We start from the raw sequence: 12,201 nt of genomic DNA on the forward strand, positions 1-12,201 counted from the left end.
GAGACACCAATGGGTTGAGGAACCAAGGGCATAATTAGTATGTGATACAGAAGGGGCCAATCCCAGGCTGAAAAGCACACTGTTTCAGTTTAAGGGAATACAGACCATCCCTGACTTATGACGGTTTGACCTACAATTTTTCAACTTCAAGATGGTGCGAAAGCGATACACATTCAGTAGAAACTGAATTTTGATCTTTTCCCAGGCTATCAATACGCAGTACCATCCTCTCTTAAGATGCTGGGCAGCGGCAGTGAGCTGCAGCTCCCAATCAGCTGTGCAGATCACAAGGGTAAACACTGATACACTTAAAACCATTCTGTTTTTCACTTTAAATAAATTACATGAGATATTCAGTACTTTATTATAAAATAGGTATTGTGTTAGATGATTTTGCCCAACTGTAGGCTAATGTGTGCTGAGCACATTGAAGGTAGGCTAGACTAAGCTATGAAGCTCAGTAGGTTAGGTGTCTTACGTACATTTTCGAATTACGATATTTTCAACTTACGATGGGTTTATCAGGCCGTAATCCCATGGTACATTGAGGAATACCTGTATTCCAACCTCCAGGAAATAGCAGATTTGCAAAGAACAGTCTGGTAACACGACCAATGTGAACTTAGACATTACTTGTCTCTGAGAAACCTATAATGCTGCCTCACTTTGTTTTTTGTTTGTCTGCTTTTAATATTTGTCTGCGCTGGGTCTTAGTTGCGGCACGCAGGAACTTCGGTGCCGCATGCGGGATCTTTGGTTGCAGCATGTGGGATCTAGTTCCCTGACCAGGGATCGAACCCAGGCCCCCTGCATTGGGAGTGCTGAGTCTTAGCCACTGGACCACCAGGGAAGTCCCTGTTTGTTCGTTTTAAGCCTAACCTTCACAGCCATTCACATGAGGCAAGTAGTTCAGAGGCCTCTGGTTTACATCACATACTGGAAATCAATAAACTTGAGTTCAGCAAAAATTTGCTGGGGTCCTCTCAAAGCCAGGCCCTTTGCAAGTCACTGATAGATCAGGGATGGTGGGGCTCTTTCATTCACTCACATAGTAGACATTCAATAAATGATGAGTGTATACCAGGGGACTCCTATATCCTGAAGATGGACAAGCTAGACAAGACATGCTGTTCTCATGGAGCTTACATCCTAGTAGGGGGAGACAGGCAGTAAACAGCTAAGCAAAAAATACAACATCAGAGATAAGTGCTGTGAAGAAAATAAAACAATAATGTGATAGCGAGGGTGACTGGGGAGGGTAGCCCTTTTAGTCAAGACATCTCTGAGGAGGTAACATGTAAGCTGAAATCTGAACAATAACAAGGAGCTCGAAGATCTGGGGAAGAGCATTCAGTACAAAAGCACAGATCAGGAACCTCCCAAGAAACTCAAGAAGCAGAAGCACTTACAACCCCAAGCAGAGACCAAGCCACAGAACGGAGATCCAAAGTCAAATGCTCAAGATAATTTCCAGGCTGAGAAAGGTAACAATCCTCCTGCCTGGAGTGCTTTTACACTCGCTGGGGTGAGGCAGAAGAGTTGGTAAGAAGTGGTGCAGGGGCTTCCCTGGTGGCGCAGTGGTTGGGAGTCCGCCTGCCGATGCGGGGGACACGGGTTCGTGCCCCGGTCCGGGAGGATCCCGCATGCCGCGGAGCGGCTGGGCCCATGAGCCATGGCCGCTGAGCCTGCGCGTCCGGGGCTTGTGCTCCGCAGCGGGAGAGGCCGCAGCGGTGAGAGGCCCGCGTACCGCAAAAAAAAAAAAAAAAAGAAGTGGTGCAGACCTGGTCTGAGGGGGAAAAGAACCACCAGCCCTCCATTACCACACACCCCAACGTGCAGCCACGTGTCCCTGCTGGAAGAGGCTCCAATCCTGTGACCTAACCAGTTTCCATTTTGCTTCTCTTAGTGCATTGCCATACACTAGAATTTTTGTTTATTTCATGTAGGGTTTTGTTGGTCCTTTTCCAAGTATCAATTAAAACTGTATACCAGCCTCCACTCCTTGGAAATAATTAAATGAAATGACAAAATGACGCCTGATTTTTTCAGCTAGGTAATGTACTGTGATTTGCATCTGTTAAAGGACTTTAAGTCCTGAAGCTGAGCCATCTGGGACAACTGAGGTGATTTTTGTTCTGCCTTGGCTCCTGTGGATGGTACACCATAGCCAAACACAAAAGTGGACTAAATGCTTCATTCTGCAACATAGTCCCTTAAGAAAACTGCCCTTTGTGATGCGAATGTGTTCACCTTTTGCTCAAGAATTCAATGCGAAGGTCCTTTTCTCTGTTGTCTAATTTTTTTATATTGGCGAAATTCCCTTTATCTTGCTGTTACATAGGTTTTCTTTTTTTAATTTACTTTTTATATTATAGTTGATTTACAATGTTGTGTTAGTTTCAGGTGTACAGCTAAGTGATTTAGTTATATATATGTTTTTTCTCAGATTCTTTTCCCATTTAGGTTATTACAGAATATTGAGAAGAGTTCCTTGTGCTATACTGTAGGTCCTTGTTGAGGTAGGTTTTCTACAGACCTCAAGAGCAAATTATCTGTGGTTTAAGAATAGATTTTTGGATTAAAGTCCTTTTTTCCCCTATTGGGGAAAGGGGCAGTCTAGAAAATAGCCTTAATCAATGCCCAAGCGAGGCACCTTCTAGCACAACTCTCGCTTATTTAGCAGTTACAGTAGCGTAATCTGTGACTTCCATGCAGACATGTTATCAAAGGCTGTGTGTGATATTAAAAACAATATGGGATGCGGTGTTCCTGAAGCGACAGATGAGGGATTTTGGCCGTGTGGGAAGTGAACTGCGGAATTCCTCCCCTCGGTTCCTAAGAGGGGCTCTGAAGTACACAGATTGGGTTGCACAGTGCGGCCCTGAGGGGTGGAGGGCAAGGGGACGAGCCAAGGACACCAACCCCAGCGCGCTTCGGTGAAGCTCTGCGCCGACCGAGTTCGTAAGGTTCCTCGGCCTCGCCTTTCCAATCACCCACCCCAACCCGAGGCCGACTCTTAAGGGTAGGCAGTTCCCTTGGGGCAGCGAGTGCAGGGAGCCCACGCGAGCCCTCCACCTCCCTGGGTTCTACGTCTACAGGTGATTGAACCGGGCGGGAATCGAGTTCCGCATTAGCCAAAGAGAGGCGGAGAGCTCTCCGCTGAACAGCCGATCAGAGCGCGCAGGGCGCGGGCACGCCGGCTTCGATCCGGGTTCCTGGGGGCGGTTCGAGGGAGGAGGCGGGGCTTGCGCGGCCGCGTGGGCGCAAGTCGCGCGGGAGGGAGGGAGCCTGAGGGAGGGGGCGGGGCCGCGCCTCCCGCGCCGCGCTGGGCCCTCTCGGCCAATGAGCGGCGTCCACATGCCGCGGCGGCGGCGAGAGGGGAGGCAGCGGCGGATAAATGCTATTAGAGCAGCCGCAGCGGAGCCGTCCCCGACGCCACCTCCTTCCCCTCCGCTGCGGTTTCCTCTACTGCTGCCGGGGGTGCAGAGCTGAGGGGACAGGGCGAGCGCGCCGCGCATCACCCCGCCGGCTCTCCTCCGTTGCTCCGTTCCGCTGTCAGGGGTCGACCGAGCGCCCCCTCTACCGGCCCGGGCGGGGCCGAGAATCACCTCAGGAGCACGGGGAGGGGGCCTAGGGGCCGCGGCCTGCACTCCCGGCGGGCGGTTGAGGGTGAAGGAGGCCCTCCCTTCTGACGAGGGGAGGGAGGGTCGGGAGGCCCCCCCCCCACCGTCCAGCTGTGCCCGGGGCGGGCGCCGGCGAGGGCCGGGCTGCGAGAGGGGCGGTTGCTGGGGGAGGGGGTGCGGGGTGATTTAGCGCCCGGCGAGGCGGAAGCGGCCGGAGTAGGAGAAGGAAGGGGGAGAGACCAGTCCGCGCCTGGGCGCCCGGGGTGGCACGAGCCCGCGGCCCGAGTGCGAGGCGGAGGCGAGGAGGCCGCGGGGACTGGAGGCGAGGCCGGCCGGGCCCCCGCAGCCATGGAGAACGCGCACACAAAGACGGTAGAGGAAGTGCTGGGTCACTTCGGCGTCAACGAGAGCACAGGGCTGAGCCTGGAGCAGGTCAAGAAGCTCAAGGAGAGATGGGGCTCCAACGGTAGGTGCCCGGCGCCGGGGCTGCAGCGGCGCCGCGCGGCTAGGCGCGGGCCCGAGAGCCAGGAAAGATGGCTGACTGAGCTCCACCTCGTGGGTTTCGGCTCCGCGCCTGACTAGGGCTGCAGGCGGCGGTTTGAGCCCGTGAGCCGGCCCTGCGGGAGAGGGGTTGCAGGCTGGGGGCTCCGGCGTCGGGTCTGCGCCTCCTCTCGACTTCCTCGCGGCTCCAGCCCTTGACCTTCCCCGCACGCAGCTAGCTCCGCGGCTTCTCACCAGCAGCAGCCGGCCCCGGCGGAGGGAGGGATGAGCCTCTTGCATCTGGGTTGAGCCCTGCGAGACATTTTCTCGTCCCTACCCGGTTTATGAGGCGTTGTAGTTGAGAATGCCTCTGACCGTTCTTGTACTACCCAAAGTTACACATCTGGCAGAAGTGATGACAGGGCTGAAATGACTCCTTGTTTCAGGAGACTTATTTAGGTGGTGATGAGATTTCACGTTTCGGAGTAGATCAGTACAACAAATACTGCATATTTTCTTGAGGTACCATTTTGGTATGGTTTCTGTTAAATATGGTTGAATGTTCATATATCTAGGTGCGTCTTTCAAAGGCAGTGATAATTTAGTAATTTTTGTAAAGACAGAGTGCTAAAATGTTTTTTTTCCCCCTCTCTTGACACGTTGCCTGGTGAATTTCTACATTCTACAGAGTTACCGGCTGAGGAAGGTGAGTAATCTTAACACGTTTCTTCCCCCACTTTGTGTGCTGATCTTAAGATGACATTTACAACAGATATGTTTCTTTCTAACAGGAAAAACCTTGCTGGAACTTGTGATTGAGCAGTTTGAAGACTTACTAGTTAGAATTTTATTGTTGGCAGCATGTATATCTTTTGTAAGTATAAAGAAATTTACTTTCCAAAAGTTGAGACTATACCGTAGATGAAAAACCAGGAAACAAATGTCTGTTGAGTGAGAACATTATATTTGGAGATTTAAGCTGTTTCTTCATGTTTTGTGTGGGGTTTTTGGGTTTTTTTTTTTTTGATTCCCTAGGTATTTTAAATTTATAAGTAAAACATTTGAAGCCATTCGCGTACAGAAAATAAATGGATGTCTGACATTGGCAGTGCAGTTAGAGATTGTTCCCAAATGCGGCAGGCAGGGTCTTATAAATTCTTGTGGTTTATCAGCTTTTAATATCAAAAAGTTCTTTATTGGAAGGCCTTTTCTGTTTTGGGTTCTTCCGTTGTGTAAGATCATTCTAAGATGATGTTGGGCTCTTTGTAGTCTGTAAATAGAACTTACAAAAGGAATATTCCAGTTGCTCTCCCTTCCTGGTAATGGCAAGGTGACAGTTGTTTCTGACAGTGACAAGAATGATGACGGCAGTGATGGCACCACTGTTGACCAAATTTGGTCACTGACCTTTAGGGTGGTAAATTTATCTAAATTGGACCCCTGTCTTGAGTGGCTCCTAGGTTGAGAGAACAAGGTTTAGTACAATTGGTTCTAGATCTTAAAAGAAAAAAAAAAAAACTTTTCATGTTCTGTATGTGCTTACCAGCTTGAGTCCTGTATGGTTGCTAAGAAACTGGTGAAATGCAAAGAACAGCAGAAGAAAGGTGATGGGGGTTGGAAAGGATAATTCTAGGTTATTATTAACATTTTTTTTGTGTTCAATATTGATTTTTTTATTGCATTTTTTTTCTTGGGCATTGGACTTCGAAGTTTTCCTAAAAATGGTCATGAATAGGACACAGATGTTCCTAATCCTAACAGCATGAGATGCCTTTTGTTCTTAAAGTACAGTATTCTGTTCTTATAAAAACCAAGATGGGAAGTGAAATTCACTCAGTGCGATAACTTGTTTCAGGCTTTGCAAACTTGACACAGCTTCAAGATTTCATTTTTGTGTGTTTGTAAGCATGCAGGCCTCAGGGATCTACCTCTGTCTTTATTGACAACCTTACCCTAGAGGGCTATTTTGAGAACTAAATACATGAAGCAGTGGGCATTTCTTTGCTTTCGGTGAAGGGAAAAACTTGGCAAGAGGTGAACTTTTTTGGAGTTTCTGTACGCAGATTCTGCCATGAGACTTTAATATGTCATGCCATGTTAGCCAAGTGATGTGTAGCTGTTAATAATTAATTCCTCACGAATGTTTTCTACGGTTTTCATTGAATAAAATTAAGAGAGTATCATAGCAAATCATTAAGCATCCTGAATTAGTCACTCCATACCTTATACGTGTCTGTTTTTCTTGGTTAAAAAAAATTCCTCTTCAGTAAGTGGCTGCTGCTTTACCAATTCAGATAAAGGAATAGAGCTGTTTGATTAATTAGTTTCAATACATTGTTGTGGAACAAAACAAATAATGTGTTTGAGGTAGTATAATGTTTATGTTTAAGCTGGCTACATAATTTTAAAATAGTCTCAAGCTTGGTAGTTTTAATACTGGGCTTCAGTAAGGTCATCGGGGATCTCTTAGAAGTTAATCGGCTGCTATATACAAGAAGAGATAAAATAAATTTTTATTGCGTTATTTTGTGTGTGTAATTTAAGGCAGTGTTGTAACATCGGTGGCCTTATTTCCAGTAGACAAGCTATTGACTATTTGGGTTGTATAGGATCTCTTGAGTGGCCAGTTTCAGTGACTTTATATTAATATTTTGAAATAATGATGTGAGTTTTACTTTGAAGTAAGGAGCTTAAATCTTCTGGGCATTTTCAAATGTTTTTTTAAAATTATTATTATTATTTTATTTTTTGGCTGTGCTGCACAGCTTGCAGTATCTATAGTTCCCTGATCAGGGAATGAACCCGGCCGCAGCAGTGAAAGCCCCGAATCCTAACCACTGGAGTGCCAGGGAATTCCCTCAAATGGGTTTTTAAATAAAAGCTTTAATTTTGTTGTAAGGTAGGATGTTGGCTTTTTATAGCTTTTTAGAGCTATATTTTGGAGTTGAAATTTGAGTTACCTTTTTGGTAACTACATGGAGTTATTGCTTAGGAAATGAACTATGTTACATTTTTATTTTATGGGTTGCTAAACAGAAAAGTTTAAACATTTATTGTTTAGGAAGTACTGTAACTTAATTTGCTTTGTTTTGTTTGATCAAGAAATTGCAGATATAAAACTTGTTGATTTTCTTCATGTGGGATTAGCACTACTGCTACATTATGCTTGACCCTTTTCATTCCACATTTCTTTACCTTTGAAAAGAGCACTGAGTTTTTTGTGGTAGTCAGTTCATTCCTATTCGTTTAAAAGGAAAAATGGTAAAATATACATGCTCTTATGGAGAAGCAGATAGGCAGTTTTTATAATCTATATATGATACATCATCAGGTTCTGCTCAAGTTAAGAAATACTAGGCTTTAGTGATATATTTCAAATATCTAAGTAGTAAACTGTTAACCATAGTTAATATTTTGCGTTGACAGAAAGTAGAAACAGCATTAATGTTTTATACTTGTGACCTGTAGGGATAAAGTTTAATTAACTTGTCACTTGGGTTGGAAGAAGTGAGCTATATATCTCCCATTGTATGTGAAGTAACATTAGAAATTCCTTAACTTGACATTCAGTACCTTCCTATCCTTTTCACTTTTTCTTTCCATTCCCCTTGTTCACCACCTTTCCCTTCATATAACACATCATATGGTTGCTTAATTGGAATGCCTGTTCTTTTCTCTCTTCCCTGCTTTGTTAGGAATTGAGCACCTTAGGTACATGGCACAAACACTGGGGATACAGCATGGAACGAAATACACTGTCTCTTACCTGGAGCTGACGTTCTAGTGGAGACAGATAAAAGTAAAATATATAATAAACTGTTGGATTGGAGATAGTGCTGTGGGAAAAAATAACATGGTTGTTGGTGGCGGAATAGGGGAGCCTGTGGAAGGAGTGCAGTTTTCAAATAGGGCGGTCAGGAGAGGTGTCTAAGGTGACAGTTAACCTGAAGGAAGTGAGCTTGAGGACCATATTTGTCTCATCTGTCAGAATCATAAAGTCCTCTCTGGTAACACAATTTGCATAAGCTTCTCTACCCTTCACCCCCATTTCCCTATCTCAGTTACTTAGATTGACCCTAAAATGCTAATAAAACTTTCTTAGACCAGGGCATTTCTCAACTTTGATTTACATTTGAATAATTTGTCTTTTCTTCCTACTGGAACCTTTGAAGGGATTCTTAATTCCTTTTAGAACCTAGGTTAGTGCTGCTTTTCTTTACTTACTTAATTAATTTGTTATTTATTTATTTATTTTTGGCTGTGTTGGGTCTTCGTTGCTGCGCGCGCGGGCTTTCTCTAGTTGCAGCGAGCGGGGGGCTACTCTTCGTTGTGGTGCGCAGGCTTCCCATTACGGTGGCTTCTCTTGTTGCAGAGCACGGGCTCTAGGCGTGTGGGCTTCAATAGTTGCAGCACGCAGGCTCAGCAGTTGTGGCTCGTGGGCTCTAGAGTGCAGGCTCAGTAGCTGTGGCTCACGGGCTTAGTTGCTCCACGGCATGTGGGATCTTCCCGGACCAGGGCTCGAACCTGTGTCCCCTGCATTGGTAGGCGGATTCTTAAGCACTGCGCCACTAGAGAAGTGTCCCAGGTTAGTGCTTTTGAGTTAACAAATATTTGGATGAGTTTGTGTTGTAGCATTTTCAAAATACATGAAATTTGTTTACTCTTGTTTTCTCAGTAAGATATATTCAAGAAGTATTTGATAATGTAGTGATTTTAAATTTTTCCTGTGTTTTCTTTTAATTATTTTGAAGGACAAAATGGGCAGTTTACTGATTGGTTTAAGTAATTTATTTAGAGCCTGTCTTTAAAATATGGTTTGAAAGGTGAATGTGTATGGGGTTTTTTGTTTTCTTTTAAATAAGACTGTATTTTCAAATCTGAAAATATTGAAGAGTGTTTTCACATAAGCTTTATGTCTGGTTCACAAGAGAATCTATAGTCTAATTCATACTATTCTTTTTATAATGGCTGAAAGAATTTTTGTTTCTCACTTCAGAAAATTGCTATAACACTTATTGGTGATACTTTCTTATTTGTTTCCTCTTTTTAAATTTCTTGATGTAAATTTTTTCCTTCATTGAACAAATGTTTGAGTGCCCTAAGGCATTGCAAATTTCTAAGGATACAAGGAGGAATGCAGACCTGATACATGTTTTAAGACCCTCAGTCTTAAGAATGTGCTTATGATCTCTCATTTTCTTCTTAAGTTCTTGTTAAGAGCTCTGCACATTATCCTAATGTGTAGATAACTGAGTCATGGTACCATGACTGTCTCCTAGTTTATACCAGAACATCCCTTTTTACTTTGGATTAAAATTTGCTTAATTCATTAAACCCCGCTCTCTGGCATCTTTCGGCTGTACTCTCAGAAGTTATGGTGATATACAGAGATCAGTCTTCCATATAACAATTAGAAGATACCCTACCCTGTCTAAAGTAACCTAGCAAGGGAATTCCCAGTGGTTAGGACTCTGTGCTTTCACTGCCAGGACCCAGGTTCGATCCCTGGTCAGGGAATTAAATAAATAAAGTAAAATAAATAAAGTAACCTAGCAAGTGTTTACTTTGAATAGGATTGACAAGTTTGAAACTTTTGAACTTGCCGTAGCTGGATACTGTAAGCCCCAGAAGTACTGTTCCTGTATTAATAGTGCAAAGCAAAGGAAGAAGAAACACTATGCCTAAAATTATACTGCAGTAGCTTTTCCTTCCACTTCCCTTTGATATTGTTAATGAAGTTGGTTACCTTTTTGCTCTCTTAATGTTTAAGTTCATAGACTGCCAGGTAGGGACTTGTACCTTAGACGTTGTATGAGATTTTGTTTTGTTTATTCATGCATTTATTCAGTAAATATATAGTGAGCATCAACTATGTACCAGAGACTCTTCTAGACCCCTGGGGGTAGAATAATCAACAAAAGGAAATACAAACAGATAATCCTTTATATTCAACCTGTTCTCAATAAAGATTTTTTAGAAACATTCTCTCTGCCCCCTGTATATTTTGTATAACTTCTGGTAACCATAATTATGAACTGACTGTACTATAATGCTAATAAGACATAGTAATTTGTCACTCATCCAGTTTCCCTCTTCACTACCCTCTTCCCCATCTCATGGGATCTTCCATCGGTCAGCATCATCTTCCCATTTACGCAAGAGAGGTTTTCTTTTCAATAGAACAAAACCATGAAGGACTGCACCATGTGGTTTGAACATGATTGACTGGATTGATTCTTAGCAGTAAATGAAATACGGTTCATCTTTATTTTGAGTTGTAGCACTTAATTCTTTGGGTTATTTGTGGGTTTCAAAATATTTTTTTAAATATTAGAAAATTGGTAGTTGTCAGTGTTAAATAGGTTCAGCACTGCCCTTCCACACTAAGAGATTTGCCCACTCGTTTCTCATCAGGCAGTAATTATACATTGTCCAGAACCCTCAAATAACTATGAATGCCTGTGTTTCTTACACATAAACATTTAAAGTCACATAGTGGAAGAAAATGCTACTTCATAATACAGATGAGGGTTATTGCATTATGGATAAATACCACTTGTGCAAAGGAACCACACATTTCTTGAAAAGTAGAGGTTTGCTTTGATAGTCCTGTCACTGCTTGCTTTCTTTAGTCTTTTCCTTTGTTCCAGCTTATGTGGATATTGCTTTAAGTTTGTTCCTCCCGCCTAGCTGCCAAGAGGGAAATTCATACCCGATTTAACAAGGTGTGAAGCTTATCTTACAGTTGCTAATGCCTCACTGACCTTTTCTAAAGGTCCTAGTTACTCTTCAAGTTGAGCAATTTTTCTCCCCCAAGAGCTAATTAAGTTTCTTATTTCTGATAGCTCTCCTTGGCAAATGTTTGAAAGGCTAGCATCAAAGCAGCTGTGATCTTGCATCTATCAAAATTTATAACTTCCTAGAGAAGTTTTCATCCTGCCATTAGGCCTGGCCTTAACACCAGGAATGCCCAGCTGAAAGCTTGCAGGAACAATTTATATTCATTCTGGTGTTCTGCTTGCCCTGGTTCATTGGCTGTCAGTGGTGATTGGCGTCTTTCAGGACCTGGCCTTGGGTCTCCTGTTTTTTTTTCCTGCTCAAATTGATACGATATTTCTTTTGTTGGTGGTATAGTGGTGAGCAAAGCTGCCTAACAAATTGATATTTGTTGTTAATTCATCGTTACCCTCATTTACTTGCAAAATTCATGTTGGGTCTTACCTTAATCATCTTTCTGGTTGTTTGCTGTTTGTGTCAAAGCTCATTTTATAGTGTTCCACTAGGTACAAATGTAGTCGTCAGATGGCTTCATTATTGCCATACCTCATATCTGACAATATTAAAATGTATCAGAAACAGTGCTTTCATTGTTTACTGAATAGATCTTTTAAAGAAAAGATTTCATTGTGAAATATACAAACATTTTAAGCAGTGTTAAAAGGCAAAGGCAAATCTTACCTCCCAGACTGTATCATAAGATACCTTTAACATCCTTTTTGGATTGGCAGTTTTCCACAAAAATTGGTTGTTAAATTTTTAACCATTTAGATGCCTCTTTTACTATGTTGTTTATTTTAAGATTCATTGTGTTGGATTCTCTCTTCTTAGGGTTGCTCAGTTAGAAAGTATAGTGTGGCTTGTGTGAGCTAGAAGTTAATTCTCTGCTCATTTTTCTTGGGACAGTGTTCTGTGCCCAGGTATAACATTTTTGGATTTATGTCATCTCTGAAGAGCTGTGTTCCTGTACTAGATATCCTATGGAGGATAACCTTCAAAATACATTCCTGATCGCAGAACAACCTTGCAGTAATGACCTTCAGCAACACCACTGAAAATAAACGTGGGACATTAGCAGTTTATATACTCTAATTTTGAGTCAATGATTAAGTTGTTTTTACTATGAATTTGTGCCACATAGGTATTATTTGATGTGAATATTAACCAAATTAACAAAGTTTCATGATTGCCTTTTGCTTTAACAAAATCAGGAATTTGTTTTATTTCTTTTGAAAAATATACACAGAAAATGAATGGAATTTAGTTCCCCAAAAGTATTTGTTTTGGATTTTAAACCAATTATTACATGAAAAAATAAATT

The 12,201-nt window shown here is 42.8% G+C and overlaps 1 protein-coding gene across 4 annotated transcripts in view; it reads left to right on the forward strand.

Annotated features, from left to right (window-relative positions):
• Positions 1 to 3,395: 3,395 nt before the first annotated feature.
• The window catches only part of ATP2A2 (ATPase sarcoplasmic/endoplasmic reticulum Ca2+ transporting 2), a 61,171-nt gene continuing 52,365 nt past the window's right edge, over positions 3,396 to 12,201 (forward strand). For 3 of the 4 annotated variants that reach the window (XR_009521665.1, XM_060028017.1, XM_060028018.1), the window contains exons 1-3: positions 3,396 to 4,089; positions 4,792 to 4,809; positions 4,895 to 4,977. Coding sequence is in view for 2 of the 4 variants with exons in the window: in XM_060028017.1 (XP_059884000.1) it covers positions 3,972 to 4,089; positions 4,792 to 4,809; positions 4,895 to 4,977 (219 nt within the window). In the remaining 2 variants the exon portion in view is untranslated. Of the gene's footprint in view, positions 4,090 to 4,791; positions 4,810 to 4,866; positions 4,978 to 12,201 lie in introns of those variants that run through there. The other variant, XR_009521666.1, reaches the window with a different exon arrangement.

The sequence above is a fragment of the Delphinus delphis genome, chromosome 13 (assembly GCF_949987515.2).
Source record: "Delphinus delphis chromosome 13, mDelDel1.2, whole genome shotgun sequence".
NCBI lineage: Eukaryota > Metazoa > Chordata > Mammalia > Artiodactyla > Delphinidae > Delphinus > Delphinus delphis.